We start from the raw sequence: 17,192 nt of genomic DNA, 5'->3' as shown, positions 1-17,192 counted from the left end.
TCTAGTGTTCTGCCTTCTCTTTCTGGTGGAGTACTTGCTAAGTTCTGGAACTATTAGCTCGTTTTAAGGCATATTCCACAACCAAGGATTGGTGATGTAACTGTGGTTTGTCAAAACTGGGCATGATTGGATTCTGCAGAGAGCATCCAATTTTCATAGAGTCACTTGGACAGAAAGTAGAGATTCACAGATTTTGAATAAGGCTTCCTTCATAAGATTGTGCAGAGGAACCTTTATACTGTCATTAGGTCACTCCTTGAATCAAGAGCATCCATGAGCTCTGCTCGAGGCTGAGTAGATTTCATATTAATTGGAAGTGGCTGTCACATTTGTCTTATAAACTTTGTAAAACACAAACTTTTAGGAGGCAACTTGTGTCTAAAAAGTGGAGAAGATGGATCAGAAGGAATCCCATAAGACTCATCTGTAGACAAGTCAGGGTAGTCAAAAGAAGAGCGTGGTGACGATCTGAGTCATACTCCTTGATGTCAGCCCTTGCAGATGTAAACATTGATGTGAGCATCGAGGAGAGTGTCAAGATTATGTGCTCATAAGAACATAAGAATAGCCTTACTAGATCAGAACAATGGTCCATCTAGCCCACTATCCCATCTTCATGGAGGCCAATCCAAGACACAAGTACCTGGCAAAAACCCAAACTGTAGCATCATTCCATGCCACTAATCCAGGGCAAGATGTGGCTTCCCCCAACAGCAGAATATGAACTTTTCCTCCAGGAACTTGTCCATACTTTTTTTAAACCAGCTACATTAACTGCTCTTACCATATCCTCTGGCAACATGTTCCAGAGCTTAACTATTCTCTGAATTAAAAAAATATTTCCTCCTATTGGTTTTAAAAATATTACTCTGTAACTTCGAGTGTTCCCTAGTCTTTGCAAATCCTGATACAGTAAAAAAAAAAAAAAAAATGATTCACTTATACCTGTTCTACACCACTCAGGATTTTGTAGATATCAATCATATCTCCCCCCTCAGCTGAAGAATTAACCTCTTTAGTCTTTCTTCATACGAGAGTTCCATCCTCTTTATCATCTTGGTCGCTCTTCTTTGAACCTTTTCTAGTGCTACTATATCTTTTTTGAGATAAGGAGATCAGAACTAAATGCAATACTCAAGGTGAGGTCACACCATTGAACGATACAGAGACATTATAACATTTCCAGTCTTGTTTACCATCCCTTTTCTAATAATTCTTAGCATCTCGTTTGCTGTTTTGGCTGCTGCTGCATATTGAGTGGAAAGTTTCAGCGTAATGTCCACGATGACCACCAGATCTTTTTCTCAAGCGCTGACTCCCAAGGTGGACCCTAGCATTCAGTAACTATGATTTGGATTATTCTTCCCAATGTGCATCACTTTGCATTTTTTCACATTAAATTTTATCTGCCATTTGGAGCCCAGTCTTCCAATTTCCTGAGATCTTCCTGCAGTTTTTCACAGTCCGCATGCATTTTAATAATTTTGAACAGTTTAGTGTCATCTGCAAATTTAATCACCTCACTCGTAGTTCCGATTTCCAGATCATTTATAAATAAGTTAAAATAGCACCGGTTCACGTACAGATCCCTACAGTATACCTTTACCCTCCTCCAATGAGAAAAATGACCATTTAACCCTACCCTTTGTTTTCTGTTCAATAACCAATTCTTAATATACAATTGAACATTGCCTCCTACCCCATAACTCTTAATTTTCTCAGGAGTCTCTCATGAGGAATTTGGATGTCTCCTTGACTTAGATGTTCAAGGATGTTGCTTGGATTGGGTTGTGATTTGGTGAGATGGCACAGTAATTTATATAGAGTATGACTGCAATATCCAAGCTAGTTGCTTCTGCAACAGCAGCTGTTCTTGTAGAGATGGCACCAGTACTGATGTTGGCAGGGGTACATTGAGTGCAGTTTGCATCAAGTGTTGAAGCATTGGGGACCTCAATATCGAGATACACCTCAGAGGAGACACCAATTCCAAAGATGGCAATCTGATAACTGGGACGATGCCAATGCCTGTTTTGTAGGGGAGAGATGTTTATGCTTCTTAGCTTTTTTACAAAGCTATTCTGATGAAGATGTTGTCAACGCCATCGGTACCGGTGTCAATGCCGGCATCAAGTGATAGTGGAGCATCAGTCTCCAACCAAAGCTGATGCAGAAGCTGACCCGAAAAGTTTTTCAAACTGCTATTTCCTGGCCTTAAAAAACCTCTTTCACAAATTTAAGCAGAATGTGCAAGAACTCTCTCAATGTTGAGGGCCAGGGCACTGGAGACACAAATTATGTGGATGCTTGCCTGAAATGACCCTGTGACAATGAGTACATTGCTTGGACATGGAAGGAAAAACCACTGACGCAAGGTCAAAGGACTCAAGGGTCCAGGGAGGTCCAGTAGATGGTATACCAAAAATGAGTCAAAACTCTTGGTCTGAGAATAGGCTGAAAAGCTCAAAATCAAAAATTAATAAAAAATTGAAAATTTGAAATGAAAGGGAAATAAAGAAAATTATGACTAAAATAACAGAAGACAAAAAATACACGCACTAGAGAAAACTGAGAATAGCCGATGTTGGGTGGGAAAGCACTTGTGCATTTGGGATTCGGCAGTAAAATGACATTTGTAAAATGACAAGTACACTTTTGCGCTGTCTGTGCAAGGTTCTGTGGATGATGTTACCCACATGTGAGAATATGTAGCCTGCTTGTCCTCGGATAATGATATGCAATCTCAGGAGGGAAAGACCTTTCTTTGGACTGCAATTCAATTTAGATCACAAGCATGGATTAGATTCTGCAGCAAAAATTCTGAAATTGTACAATTATGCTGCACAACTGTAAAATCTGCATTATTAAATCCTCCATAAAGAGATGTAATATATATTTTAAAATTGAATTATTTCATTAAGCATATATTTACTATATACATACATTTCTCTTCCAAAAGATAACATAACAGAAGATAAATTAAAATGGTACCTTGCCAAGTTGTTGAAGGAATTTAAGATGTCTCTCTTCAAACTGTGTTGGGTCTTGGTTTTCAAAAGCCCCAGAAAACCCAAAAACCCCAACTCTGTTTGGCAGCATGTCACTTTCGGTCAACAATTCATAATCTAGGTAAAACAAAGAAATTAACTACAAGCTGTCTGCATTAATCTATCTCTGAGAATTACAAAAGCAGGATTCTATACATTAAGAGGGGTTGTTATGATGTTTTATGATCCTAACACAGGTTATTTGTTCTCTTAATGCATGTTAAAAGGCAATAATACATGTTAAATATTCCACACTGCAGGATATATAGTAATGCGATGCAAAGAATGCAAAACAGCTCATTACTATGTTGTGTTATTCCTAGAAAAATAATGCCAGCAAAAAGCTTGTGGTAATTTTCCAACCTGGGAGCATCAAACCAAAAAAGCTATGGGGCTCATAATCGAAAGAGAAAAACGTCCAAAAACCGGCCTAAGTTAGCACTTAGACAAACATTTCTCAAAAACGTCCAAGCGCCAATAATAAAACCGGGTTTTGGACGTATTTCTAAACGATCTAGGCCTTCATAGTGCCACTCAACGTCCAAAGCTAATAGGGGCGTTTTGGGAGGCGTGTCGAAGGCAGGACGTGGGTCGGCTTAGACTTAGTCGTACAGCATGTATAACCGAAAATTTAACAACAAAGCCTAGACGGAACTTGGACGTTGTGACTTAGACCATGTAAAACATGGTCTAAGTCACAAACACCCACCTAAATTCACCAGATAAGCACAGCAAACACATAACACAGACCCCCCCCCCACACTACTCCAGTGATCGCCAACCCCCCCACCCCCATAAAAATTTTATTCACAACTTTAAATTTCAGCCTCCAGACCATCATCACCTGGCCACCTGGCATAGGAAAGCCTAGTCGTCCAGCCCAGAGGCTGTTTAAGTCGTCTTGGGGGTGGGTTAGGGACCCATAGAGAGGATCCATGCCCATAAGCCCCTGTAATCACTGCATTGATACTTAAACATGTGCACTCCCCTATACACCCCCAAAACCCTTTTGCACTGGCATATAAGTGGCTCCTGCAGCCATAAGGGCTATTGGGGTGGTAGATAAGTGGGTCTAGGGGATTCTGGAGATGGTTTGGGGAGCTCACCGTCACCTATAAGGGAGCTGTAGTGAGGAGAAGCCATCGCATCCTGTAAGCAGTGCCCTGTAAGGTACTCCACTATTTAGGTCGCATGTCTGGGTGTGCAGTCCATCACTTTGCAGACTCCTCCCACGTCCAACAGGGCTTGTTTTAGGCGTTTTGGACTTGGACGGAAATGTGGTATAAAGATGGACGATTTAGCGGCTTGGACGATCAGATTGGCAGGACGTATAATTAGACAATTTTCGAAATGAAAAAAAGTTGGACGTATCTTTCAAAAATGTGTCTTAAGCGCTTTTTAACTTTGGATGACTTGCGAGATGGACGTAAACGGACTTAGACGTCCCTTTCGATTAAGCCCCTCCACGGCACAAAAAAATCCATGCTCTGACACTCCCAAGTGCTTGTTAAACGAACCAGCCATCATGAAGATGAACTCCCCTTTGATGCTGCTACTAATCACAATCCTCCACCACAGGAACCCCTCCCCCCCATATCTGATCTCTCTCTCTCCTGAAGACCCTATCCATCAGTTTCCTACCCAGAAGGTAACCCCCATCAGCAAATGCCATGCCACCTCCCATAGGACCCCCAGGCCTACCAACCATAATTCCCAGTATCTAGTGGGGTTTTGGCAGGAACAATCCCATGTCACTCCTGCCCCTTGCCTATGCAGGTTCAAAATTGTATTGGTGACCCAGTAATCTGCATTAACACATGATTTACCATAGGCCTCATTTCATGCAATGGAACTTATTTACTAATAACAAATCTTAAGGGTTAAGAACATAAGAATAGCTTTACTGGGACAGACCAATGGTCCATCTAGTCCAGTAGCCTATCTTCGTGGAGGCCAATCCAAGTCACAAGTACCTGGCAAAATCCCAAATAGTAACAGTATTCCATTCTACCGTCCCATGTCTGTCTCAACAGCAGACTATGGACTTTTCCTCCAGGAACCTTTTTTTTAATACAGGCTAATATGGTAGGACATTTAAGTATATCTAGCCCTAAGTATTTTTCTCTTAGAAAATGGAAGAATATTTGTAGTAAATGGGCCCTATAATATGAGAAAATATAGGTACTGTTTGGCTGATATTGATAAGACTGCTGCACAGAACAGCATAAACAAATAGTAAATTTCAGATCAGTGGCATTACTACTATAAAAGAAAAATACAGATACAAAGAGAGTGCTTTGTGATCTTAGATTTAGAAATTTCCAGTTGGTTGCTATTTGGGAGAATGTGTATACAAGTCTTGCTGAAATAATTAAGAAGTCAGAATGTTATAGGGCTTCTAGCTTCACTGATGTCCTTGGTAACATTTTGTCTTTTTAGAAAGTTTCACTTTGTACAAACAGCTGATCAAAAGTAATGACTGACTGCAGACATTTCAAACAAAATAGTTTCAAATGTGCTGTAAAAAAACAACTAATCCTGCTAAAACTGCATCATTTTGAAAAAAAAAAAAAGCTGATTAACTATCTATCTATATAAAATCGGAGGTATGTATGTGTGTATGTATGTGTGTGTATGTGTGTGTATGTGCCGCGATCACGCAAAAACAGCTTGACCGATTTGAATGAAACTTGGTATGCAGATCCCTCACTACCTGGGGTGATATGTTCTGGGGGTCTCACGGCCCACCTGCACACGTGGGCGGAGCTACTAACATAATATCAGATTTCACCCATTCATGTCAATGGAAAAAATGTAAAAAGCTGCCATTCTCACAGTAATTCAAAAACGGCTTGACCGATTTGAACGAAACTTTGTATGCAGGTCCCTCACTACCTGGGCTGATATGTTCTGGGGGTCTCGCGGCCCACCTGCACACGTGGGCGGAGCTACAAACAGAAAATCAGATTTCACCCATTCATGTCAATGGAAAAAATGTAAAAAGCTGCCATTCTCACAGTAATTCAAAAACGGCTTGACCGATTTGAACGAAACTTTGTATGCAGGTCCCTCACTACCTGGGCTGATATGTTCTGGGGGTCTCGCGGCCCACCTGCACATGTGGGCGGAGCTACAAACAGAAAATCAGATATCACCCATTCATGTCAATGGAAAAAATGTAAAAAGCTGCCATTCTCACAGTAATTCAAAAACGGCTTGACCGATTTGAACGAAACCTGGTATGCAGATCCCTCACTACCTGGGGTGATATGTTCTGGGGGTCTCTCGGCCCACAACTCTATGTTGCTTGCTCAAGGGTGGGTTCACCCAACAATTTATATGTTCTTGCTCCTGGAGGTGAAACTAAAAATGTTGTTTATAATCACGTTTTGCTTTAGTTGTATTTTATTCATTTTGTCAAATATTTCACATTATAATTTGAATATTGTACTTTTTATTAAGCTGTAAAACAATAATTTCATTCACCACTATAAAGTATCTTTATTTGAATCCATTTACAGTGTTATTGCTATAATTAAATACCCGTGCAACACCGGGTCATCAGCTAGTATAAAATATAAGACAGTTCAAACAAATGGATATATAAATTAAATTTTATACAACTCTGGTCAACTCACCTGGTGTGAACAAACTGTTAAGGTCCCGTATTATAGCCCTGAAGGAGGGTCTGAAATCTGGCTCATAATCCATACAGTTGTTTATAAGATTTGCCAGTTCAGTCCATTTTGGTGCTGGGAGTTGGTGCCTATCTTCATAAAATTGTAACTTCTAGATTGAAAATCACAAATGTTTGCAATCAGGTTTCTTACCAAAATTCTATGTAATACATGTATGAGTAATTTAATGGGCAATAAAGAGAAATTTGTACATTGGTACAATGGTTGCCTCTCCATCAGCAAACCAAAACACTTACCCTTTGAGTATCCAACGCACTCAGTGGTTTGTCCCCTCCACTGCAGATCTCCCACAAGGTTGTACCAAAACTCCATTTATCTGCTGCTAGGATCAGATTTTTAGAATTTTCAATGCATTCAGGTGGAACCCAGGGAATTCTTTCTAGAAGAACTTGGAAAATCAAGCAACATATGAACTCAGAATAAAATACTTATGCTCTATTATAATACAACTTTTCCTGAGTTCACAATGGATCTTTTAAAAAAACCGGACAATTTATTTTAGGATCATAAATACTTTCAAAGCTGCTAAATGTCTTGGGCACTTAATTCCTATTTTTAGGAACTAATGATTACAGCAACAAGCTGAAGTTCAGAAGCAAACTGGTGCACGATTGCATACAAATACCAAGAATAGCCTTTCAGTTTAATATCTATCACTGTATGTCACAGAGGCAACTTATGTTTTGTAATGGAGAGAAAAGGAAAAGAAAAAGGTAAAAGCTGATTCTTGTAATATGACTATTTCCATGTCTACTTTGCCTCTCCCATTAAGTGCTTAGATTTATAAAACACTGCTATTCATGGGAGTACCCATATGTATGTATAAAAGCAGTAGTGTGTCTAACTGCTGTTCTGTAATTACAGGTTAAAATGGCTTAGCACGTAGATTCAAGGAGGTATTCACAAGGGATGGGCATGGGCAGTGGTATAGTAAGGGGGGGCAGGAGGGCGGACCAACCTGAGTGCCATCTTGGTGGGGGCATCGGCAGCTCTTTTCCTCTTTGTCCCTTCACTCTTGCGCTGGTATCGGCTCTCCTCACTTTCTAATCATGGGACCAGGAAGTAACGCCCAAGGGAGAGCTGAGGCCGGCGCAGGGAGCAGGCTGGGGATGTTGCTTGCGCCAGTGAAGAGTTAAGAGAGGTGCGGGGGTAAAAGGGAAGGCACACGTGTGGTGGGAGGGTAGGGAAGGAGAAGAGGGCTGGGGTGGCCACTGCCCCAGGCACCTCCTACCCTCGCTATGCCACTGGACATGGGTGTGTCATACGCAAGTCTGATTTTTACACAGGCTATTTACAGAATAGTATAAGTTACATAAATATGTGCTATATTTTGGCATGTCCATTTATGCCAGCTATAGACCTGGAGTAAATGTGCAAGGCTACATTTAGGCATATCAATTCCAGTTTACACCAGTATGCTATACCACCATTTATGCCGAGTTACTTTATTGGTACAATTTTTGAAGGAAGTCACTCTGTAAAGTCCAATGAAATGAACTATATGTAATTCTTATCCACTCCTAATCGAACTCTGCTCAGAGACATGAAGGCAGTTACCACCGCCTCACTACCCAATCATTGCAGTGTTCAATATGGGTCAGAACTGTTGCTAATAATAATTACTTAAGCTTATACTTTACAGAGTGACTGCCTTCAAAAATTGTACCAATTATCTGTAGTCTCCTGAGGAAAAAGCGAAACGGGGCCACGTTGGGACCCCAAACCCTTCATAAAGTTATGTTATTATTTTATAACTTACCCAGTTTCAGTGATGTTAACCTAATACTATTCATGAGGAAAAGAAAGCCATGACACATTGAAGCATTGAAAAATTGTGATACATTATTTATCTGTATCCTAGCTTGAAGTGTGATCTTTATTGAAACAGTTACAATGATTGGAAAGTGAACTCTGTTCCATTCTTGGGAGGGTATATCCCTTCCTTGTAGAGTTTCATGCCTCTGAGTAACCTGGAAAAAATCTTGATCACACCATAGATAGGTTACTATTGTAACAGCAAAGTCAGTTCACATTTTTGAAGATCTCAAAGATGGCATTGCCAGGAGGAGAGAGGGTTTTTTTTGTCAGGCATGGGGTGATTAATACATGCAGTATTTGATAAGGAAGGATGTGAGGTATACTGAGAACAGGTTGTAGTGGAAAATCATTGTGAAAAAGTGTTTTATTTATTGATGTACAGGTTTCTGTAGAGTGATAGGACTTTATGAAACCCATTGCACAATTTTTTTTTGTGTGTGTGTGTTTTGTTTTCCAACTATCGTTGTGCGGGCACAGCGACTCAACTGAAAGTAACCAAATAAGTCGCGGTGCAAGAGGGACAAAGAGATCGCGCGAAGCAAGGGAGCAGTGCTTCTGGCTCCGCGGAAAACATAGAACTGAGGCCACGCTGAGAAGACGCATGCCCTAGGTTGGGCGGGAGGGGCACACATGCATGAACTGGCCAATCGCAAGTTTGAAGGTCTTCAAGCAAGTCTGCTTGTGAAAACGTTCGCTAGGGGGCTCTGTCGGTGATGTCACCCACATGTTGAGAATATGCTGCCTGCTTGTCCTGGGATAATACATTATTTGGATATATCTATCTCCTTGAGGACACACTGAATGAAAATTTTGAAGAGATGAATGTCATTGCAGTGTTCTCCCCAGAATTTTTTTCCAGCCGGGTGGCATGAAAAAGTAGCCGGGTGGGGCGGGATGGGGAAATTTGGTGGTGGGGAAAATTAACCCCCTCTTTTACTAAGGTGCGCTAGCATTTTTAGAACGCGCAAACCCCTGTGCTATGTGGGAAAACTAACGCCAGCTCAATGCTGGCGTTAGCATCTAGCGCATGTGGCAATTCTCCGCGTACTAAGCGCACGCTAAAACCAAAGGAGCCCTAAATGTGCACTATTTTTATTAGTTAATTATTATTTTCCAATGCTCAATATGACTTCCTTTTTTAAGGTTTGACACTTGTGCCAGAATATTTTTACTAAATTTAAGAAGTTTTTGCCCTCTTTCAAATGGTATAGAGGTTAAAAAAGGGAAAGGCGTTAATGAAGTCATTAGGTTCAATCTAGCCATTTATTTCTGCATGAATTTAAACAACTAAAAAAAAAAAAAGATAAATATAGCTGATCCAGTAATACAAGAAATGGCTCTACAGCAAGGGTGCCCACACTTTTTGGGCTTGCGAGCTACTTTTAAAATGACAAAGTTAAAATGATCTACCAACAATAAAATTTAAAAAAAAAAAACCCCACAAAGCACACTGTACACAGAGAAAATGTTAATTATCATTTATATTCCGCAGGTTTTCAAAGAGGTCAAGTTAGATGATTTTATGCAATGTCACCTCAGGAACAACTATACAAAAATAGACAAATATACCCCCTCCCTTTTTACTAAATCGCAATAGCGGTTTTTAGCGCAGGGAGATGCGCTGAATGCCCTGCACTGCTCTCGATGCTCATAGGCTCCCTGTGCTAAAAACCGCTATTGCGATTTAGTAAAAGGGGGCCATAGTGCAAAATATAGACAGCAGATATAAATTCTCAAAACAGACACATTTTGATCACTAAACTGAAAATAAAAATTATTTCTCCCACAAGTGGACATGCTTAGTTACGTCAGCTCTATGGCTGCTTTAACTGTAAGGCGCCTGAATCTAAGGCTATATGCTACCATTCTGTAATGGAACCTGGGAGCCCATTCACTGCTATAGAATAGGCGTTCCCTGTACAGTCTCAGGGTGCCTACGAGGAAGAACCCACTTGGAGAATTGCCCCTTATTTTTTTTAAGGATTATAAAAACAGAAGCAATAATGTGAAAAACAAAACCCAGCCTTAAAACAGGCTGAATTAAATTGTGAACCATTATTTAAAGGATACTCAGAAAAAATATTGTTTTCCCTTAGCTTAAATGAAATAAACATATTCCTATCCATCATTTGACTATAGCTAAGTGCAAAAGAACCTCATAGAGCTGCAGTGAAATAGAAAGTGATTTCGTTTTACTGTAATTTCTGCATTAAGTGGATTTGCACACCCCAAGCTCCTTAAATCCTGATGCACTTCTAGCTTTTCCTGTATCAGACTTTGCAAGATTAATAAATGGAGCATCCTTCTGCCTGCCAGTTAAAGGATGAAAAACAAATGCCTATAAAGTTCAAATCACAGCTTGACTAAACTTGAACTTTCTTGATTTTATTCTTCCTGGCTGACCACTTTATCTTCCACAATAGGCACCAAAGTTGCTTGGATCGGAGCTTTAAAAGAGCAAGCAGAATCGGGTCCGATGTCCGTGCATTTGTTTTTTTCAAATGGTATACCACTACACTTGCTGCTTTTACTTGCTTCGGGCCTTCCTCGTTGCCAGATCCTGCCTACTTTCTGTTTCCGCGAAGGCAGGACCCGGCAGCGAGGAAGGCCCGAAGCAAGTAAAAGCAGCAAGTTGTAAGCTTCCCTCCGGGGCTCTATCGTGTGCGTGCTGGCTTCCCTTCTCTTCCCTCCGAAACCGGAAGTAGCGTCCCGGGGGGGGGGGGGTGGAAGAGAAGGGAAGTCGGCACGCACACGATAGAGCCCCGGAGGGAAGCTTACAACTTGCTGCTTTTACTTGCTTCAGGCCTTCCTCGCTGCCGGGTCCTGCCTTCGCGGAAACAGAAAGTAGGCAGGTCCCGGCAACGAGGAAGGCCCGAAGCAAGTAAAAGCATGCTGGCAAAAAAAAAAAAAAGGCGGGCGTCAAACAAAATTTTCGGCGGCGAGTCAGCCCGGGAAGGAGCATCGGCGGCAGCAGCAGGATTAGCTGGGCGGTTATCTAAATCAACCGGGCGCAGCGCCCAGCTGTAAGGCCCTGGGGAGAACACTGCATTGGTCAGATGCGTCATGGTCACACATGGGAAGATTTTTGACAGCTCTCTTTCAATTCATTTGGATGTAAAGTATCTCCAACTTAAGAATTAGTGAAGTCCACTTGACTACTGGGATCTAGACGCTGATGCAATGCTTAGCCTTGGTGAAGCTTCCTTCACATATGCACTAGTTATAAACATCAGTGCTATCAGCTGCTTAAAACCCCATGAAAACAATGAAATTGCTGGGACACTTACTGTCTTTTGGCAAAACTGTAATACTGATGCCTGGATCACTGAGCTTTATAAAAGGAGGATTTCCAGTTTGCCGGTCCTCTTCTCTGATCAACAGAATATTCTTTGAGCACACATTACCATGAACAAGACCTTTGTCCTCCTAAAAAAGAAAACACTTTATTTCATTCTTTCATCGGTCAGTTTATTTCAGCTCTTAACCTTCCTGATTAGCAGAAATGTAATCCAATCATACTAACGCATGTTTAGAGAGAGTGCAGCCTTCTAGTAATTATATTTATCTTTAAAGTAAAAAAAACAACAAAACCTTTTTTTTGCACATGTATTGCTGAATAGCTGACTGATCAGGATTTCTTGCAATTGACAGACCAAGGGACTGGGAGACTTTTAAAAAGCTCCTTTTCCATGCCTAAAGTTTGTCCTAGGTGTGATACAGTTATTTATAGCAGCAAAAGTTCTCCTTTAGAACTTATCAGAATTAGCTGGGCTCTGAGATCAATGGCTTCTTACAGGTGATAGATTTAAGTGCTGGGACACTCCTTTTCAAAACCTAAATTTGGTCTACTCTGTTCCCCTCATCTAGCCCCTCCCTATAGTTTGCTTTTTTTATATACGAGGTCTGACAATTCCTGCCTGCCTTCCTCCTTCCCTTGCCGATTCCTCCTCCCTGGTCCACCACTCGCCCACTGCTGCCACAACTCCACGAAACCAGCCTTCCTTCCTGTCACGCTGATTCTTCCTCTCTGGTCCGCCAACAGGCACTGCCACTGCTGCAGAACGACCCCTCCGAGTTCCACCACCCTTCTCTCCCCTGGAACCAGACTTTTTAGCAGGCGCCATAAGGAGCACAAAATACCCTTCACCAAACCCTGGTAAACTCCAACCTACCAACACCCCACTACTCCAAATAACCAGAGGTTCACCTCCCAAGCCGTGCACCACCAGTGCCACTAGCACAGCCATACCAAGGTACACCCCCCCCCCCCTTGAAATTGCCAAAGGAATGATCCTCAAGGCCCCACTGCAGGAAATGCAGCACTGCCATTTCAGGAACCCGAAGATCCCTCCACGGAAGACCAAAAACCCTGCTTCTCCTGCCTCCTGCACCGCAGTATACACCTGATGCCACTGACGACACAGCAGCGGTTGACTCCTGCTGCCGATAGGAAAAGGCTGACTCCTGCTGCCAACTCCCGCTGCCGACACCGCAGCGGCCGACTCCTGCTGCCGCAACTCCACTAAGGGCCGATGGTGTGCAATCAGACCCACAAGTTTTGCCCCGACGCCGAAGTTGACATCGGGGCAAGACTTGTGGGCCCGATTGCACACCGCCAGCCCTTCTCTTTCTTTCCTGCAGTTGTGAGCAAGTAAGAGGGCAGCGGGGTGGCGAAGAGCAGCAGCAAAACGCAGGGGGGGGGGGATGGAACCACTGGCAGCAGCAGCAGGAGAATGCCAGGGGGGGGAGGCGCGGAGGTGTATTCGCTCCATAAGATGCACCCCTTTTCCACCCCCTTTTGGGGATGGAAAAGGTGCGTCTTATGGAGCGAAAAATACAGTATATCAATGTCTCACAGCTGTGTTCGTTTCGATGTGGTGTCTTGCTGAGTTGTGTTCATTATTGTTGTTGTGTGTCTTTGTGTGCCTTCATAAGAATGTAGGAGCTTGAATTAGAGCAATGAACAAACATTAAATTTCTTGATAAACTTGGCAACAGTGGAAGTGAAATCAGGGACATGTTAGTTCAAGTTTATGAGGATAATGCCATGAAGAAAACGGCAGTGTATAAATGAATTAAATGTTTTTCTGAGGGGAGAGAAAATGTCACTTATGAAGAAACTGGTGCCCAATATCAACAACTGGGTAAATGAGTAAACTAAATATTGTTCCAAAGTGAGTATAGCAAAACAACAACAAAAAAGGAACAATAAAAAAAGTTATTAATATCTTTCTAGAGCGGCGCTCAGACTCCAAGAATGGAACTTGAAAGTTCAGCGTGGGGACCTAACCCCTACAGAAGCTTTCAGTAAATCTATCATTGCACCGTCTAATTTGAAAGGTGATAAAATAACTTCATGAAGTGATAAAATAACTTCATGAAGTGGTAAATGATTTTTAACTCTCAAAAAAGTGCATGAATGTCCAGTGCTTAACAAATGCAAAGTTCAAACTTGCATTTGTTAAGCACTGGACATTCATGCACTTTTTTGAGAGTTAAAAATCATTTACCACTTCATGAAGTTATTTTATCACCTTTCAAATTAGACGGTGCAATGATAGATTTACTGAAAGCTTCTGTAGGGTTAGGTCCCCACGCTGAACTTTCAAGTTCCATTCTTGGAGTCTGAGCGCCGCTCTAGAAAGATATTAATCACTTTTTTTATTGTTCCTTTTTTGTTGTTGTTTTACTGATGAAGAAACGTCAGGACAGCCAGTAATGAGCAGAACTAACAAAAACATTGCTAAAAAATTTGTCAAATTGTGCATCAAACGTGTCAGCTGACTGTGAGAAGCATAGTAGACCATGTAAGCATCAATAGAGAAACAGGAAAACGTTACCTGAAAATCTTGGCATAAGAAAGGTGTGTGCAAAAATGGTCCCAAAGGAGCTCACTGAACAAAAGCAAAGGAGAGTCAAAGTTTGTCAAGACCTTTTGGAGAGGCAAGATGATGTTTTGGGCCATGTTATCACTGGTAATATTTTTACAACAAAAAGGAAAATCCAACCCAACATAATCAAACAGAAAACAAGAACAAGTGGGGAAGGGAATCAGCCTTTAGAACAACTATACTTTGTTAAACATTCTCAAACTATTAAAACCAGTACATATGTAAATGTTGGCCAATACCAATATGACCTTGAAATAAAGCATCAAATTGCACAATGGAAGTCAGTCAATTCTCTACACCAAAAAAGTTCCACCAATCCAAATCAAGAGTCAAAACAATGTTGCTATCCTTTTTTTGATGATATCAGAGAGATTGTTCGTTATGAATTTGTACCTACTGGACAAACAGTTAACCAAGTTTTCTATTTGGATAAATTGAAAAAGCTGCGTCAAAAAGTTAAGATGGAAAACAACCTGAACTTTTCGCCAACAACTCATAGCTCTTGCATCACGACAATGCACCAGCTCACACGGCACTGTCTGTGAGGGAGTTTTTAACCAGAAAACAAACAACTGTATTAGAACACCCTCCCCACTCACCTGATCTGGTCCCCAATTACTTTTTTCTTTACCAAGATAAAGGAAATATTGAAAGGAAGACATTTTGATAACATTCAGGATATCAAGGGTAATACGACAGCTCTGATGGTGTCGGCTAGGTGCTGGCGTCGGTGTTCAGCTTCCCAAAGGGAGTACTTCGAAGGTGACCATAGTGATATTCAGCAATGAGATATGTAGCACTTTTTCTAGGATGAGTTTGTGAACTTAATTGTCAGACCTTATATAAATGGCTCTTGAGACAACATTTAATTTTGGCTCATTCACCAATTAAGCAATTGATTCCAATTTTCATAGATTATGAACTTCATCCCTTCAAGCTACTGTAAGATAAAAGATTTCAATCTAATTACTAATATGTTATGGCAAATATCATTACTCATGCTAGGATAGACTCTCAGTTAACCAGCACTCATGGAACTGGGTAGATGCCAGATAAATGCAGCTTTTGGGTGCTTGAGAATTACTATTAAAAATAGGCTGCTGTCCTCCCACTCCAAACTCCCCTCCGAGGCCACCAGCACTGCTATCCTCTACTGCAAACTCCCCACTCCGAGTAGCTCTTCTCCCTTTATGCCCAAAATCAGCATTGCTGTCCACTTCCTCCCCCCACTGACCAGCACTGTGCTTATCATACGCATGCTAGTGCTGAAAGAACCTGATACTGATGTTTTGTTTTGTTTTGGGCCGCTGTGGGGCCTTGAGCATCTGCACGTGCTCAATGCCTTCTGGCTCCTGTCCTCTTCGAGAATCTCATAACAATCTCGGAGTGGGCAGGAGCCGGAAGGTCTTGAGCATATGGTAAGCACAGTGCCTGTCAGTGGGGGGAAGAGGTGGACAGTAACACCAGTCACCTTGGGTGCGGAGGGAAAAGAGAAGCGCCAGTGGCCTGGGGGGGTGTTGTGTACAGCACACATTTAGAACAATTTTGAAGTAGGTATAAATGTATATGTACTATTGGGGCTAGTTCTGGGAGTTTACTTTGCAAAAGGGACAGGTGTATATGCTTCTTTCATAAAATATACTGTATACCTTTTTGTTAGTTGGACACAAGAGTCTTGTTATCAAATTACCCCCAAACTGTCTATAGTTAGATTCCAGCAAAACATTTCTCACATTACATACAAGCCAAAACTTACTAAAAAATACATAGCCCATGCCAACTGTTTGGCAACTTCCAGCTTCCACAAAATGTTTATTGAGGTCTTGTTCTTCTTTAAGTATGTGTCCAAAGAGCCAAACTTCACATACTCCTGGACTAAAATATCTTTATATAAAATAAAAGAAAAATAATTGAATTAAACACCTCAGCAGTGTATAAAACAGAGATTGCATTTCACCCTGGTAAAGACATATGGGCAAATTAGATTCAGTACATTAATAGTCAGAAATAATTTATTTCTCATATGTGGTGGGAATGCTCTAAAATAAAGCAATACTGGCAAATGGTCAACAGTGTCATAAGGGAGATTATAGACCAGACATGGGCAACTCCTATCCTTGAGGGCCGGAATCCAATCGGGTTTTCAGGATTTCCCCAATGAATATGCATTGAAAGTAATGCATGCAAATAGATCTCATGCATATTCATTGGGAAAATCCTGAAAACCCAATTGGATTCTGGCCCTCGAGAACCGGATTTGCCCATGTTTGTTATAGACACTGCTTTAGACCATGACCTATCAATTATATCAAAACCCAAATGTATTAAAACATCCACAACAAATGGAGGAAAAAAGTCCTAGGGTATCACTGTAGAACAGAGTGTGAGGAGCAGCAACAGAAAAATAATGAACAAACAGCACAGCACAGAATATTAATATAAATGTGAGTGAAGACATCAGTGAAGATTGTGAACTCAAGCAACAAATCAACGTTCAATATTACAATGCATGTGGGGGCACCAGCCCAACACACCACACCATCAGAGTCTTCGCGTGTGTGAGTTAATCAATAAACAGTGTAACAAAATTATTAATAACTCATTAGTGACATTCACTGAAGCTGCTCCAACTCAGTTGGTAAGACAGGAGTACTGCACAAACATAAGGTCACTTTTCTCAATTGGGGCTCAGTGAAAGCATCAGGGCTCCCAAGGCGTGGAAAGGCAGGAAATGCCCA

The 17,192-nt window shown here is 41.4% G+C and overlaps 1 protein-coding gene across 3 annotated transcripts in view; it reads right to left on the bottom strand.

The window, feature by feature from the left end:
- The window catches only part of JAK2 (Janus kinase 2), a 298,615-nt gene that overhangs the window by 61,564 nt on the left and 219,859 nt on the right, over nt 1-17,192 (bottom strand). For all 3 annotated transcript variants that reach the window (XM_033925632.1, XM_033925622.1, XM_033925643.1), the window contains 5 exons: nt 16,211-16,338; nt 11,851-11,989; nt 6,982-7,133; nt 6,686-6,836; nt 2,992-3,125 (listed from right to left, as the gene is read on the bottom strand). In XM_033925632.1, coding sequence (XP_033781523.1) covers nt 2,992-3,125; nt 6,686-6,836; nt 6,982-7,133; nt 11,851-11,989; nt 16,211-16,338 — 704 coding nt within the window. The remainder of the gene's footprint in view (nt 1-2,991; nt 3,126-6,685; nt 6,837-6,981; nt 7,134-11,850; nt 11,990-16,210; nt 16,339-17,192) is intronic.

Source organism: Geotrypetes seraphini, chromosome 1 (genome assembly GCF_902459505.1).
Source record: "Geotrypetes seraphini chromosome 1, aGeoSer1.1, whole genome shotgun sequence".
NCBI classification, from domain to species: Eukaryota; Metazoa; Chordata; class Amphibia; order Gymnophiona; family Dermophiidae; genus Geotrypetes; species Geotrypetes seraphini.
Note: the sequence above shows the minus strand (reverse complement) of the source record. Positions and strands in the feature narration are given on the sequence as shown.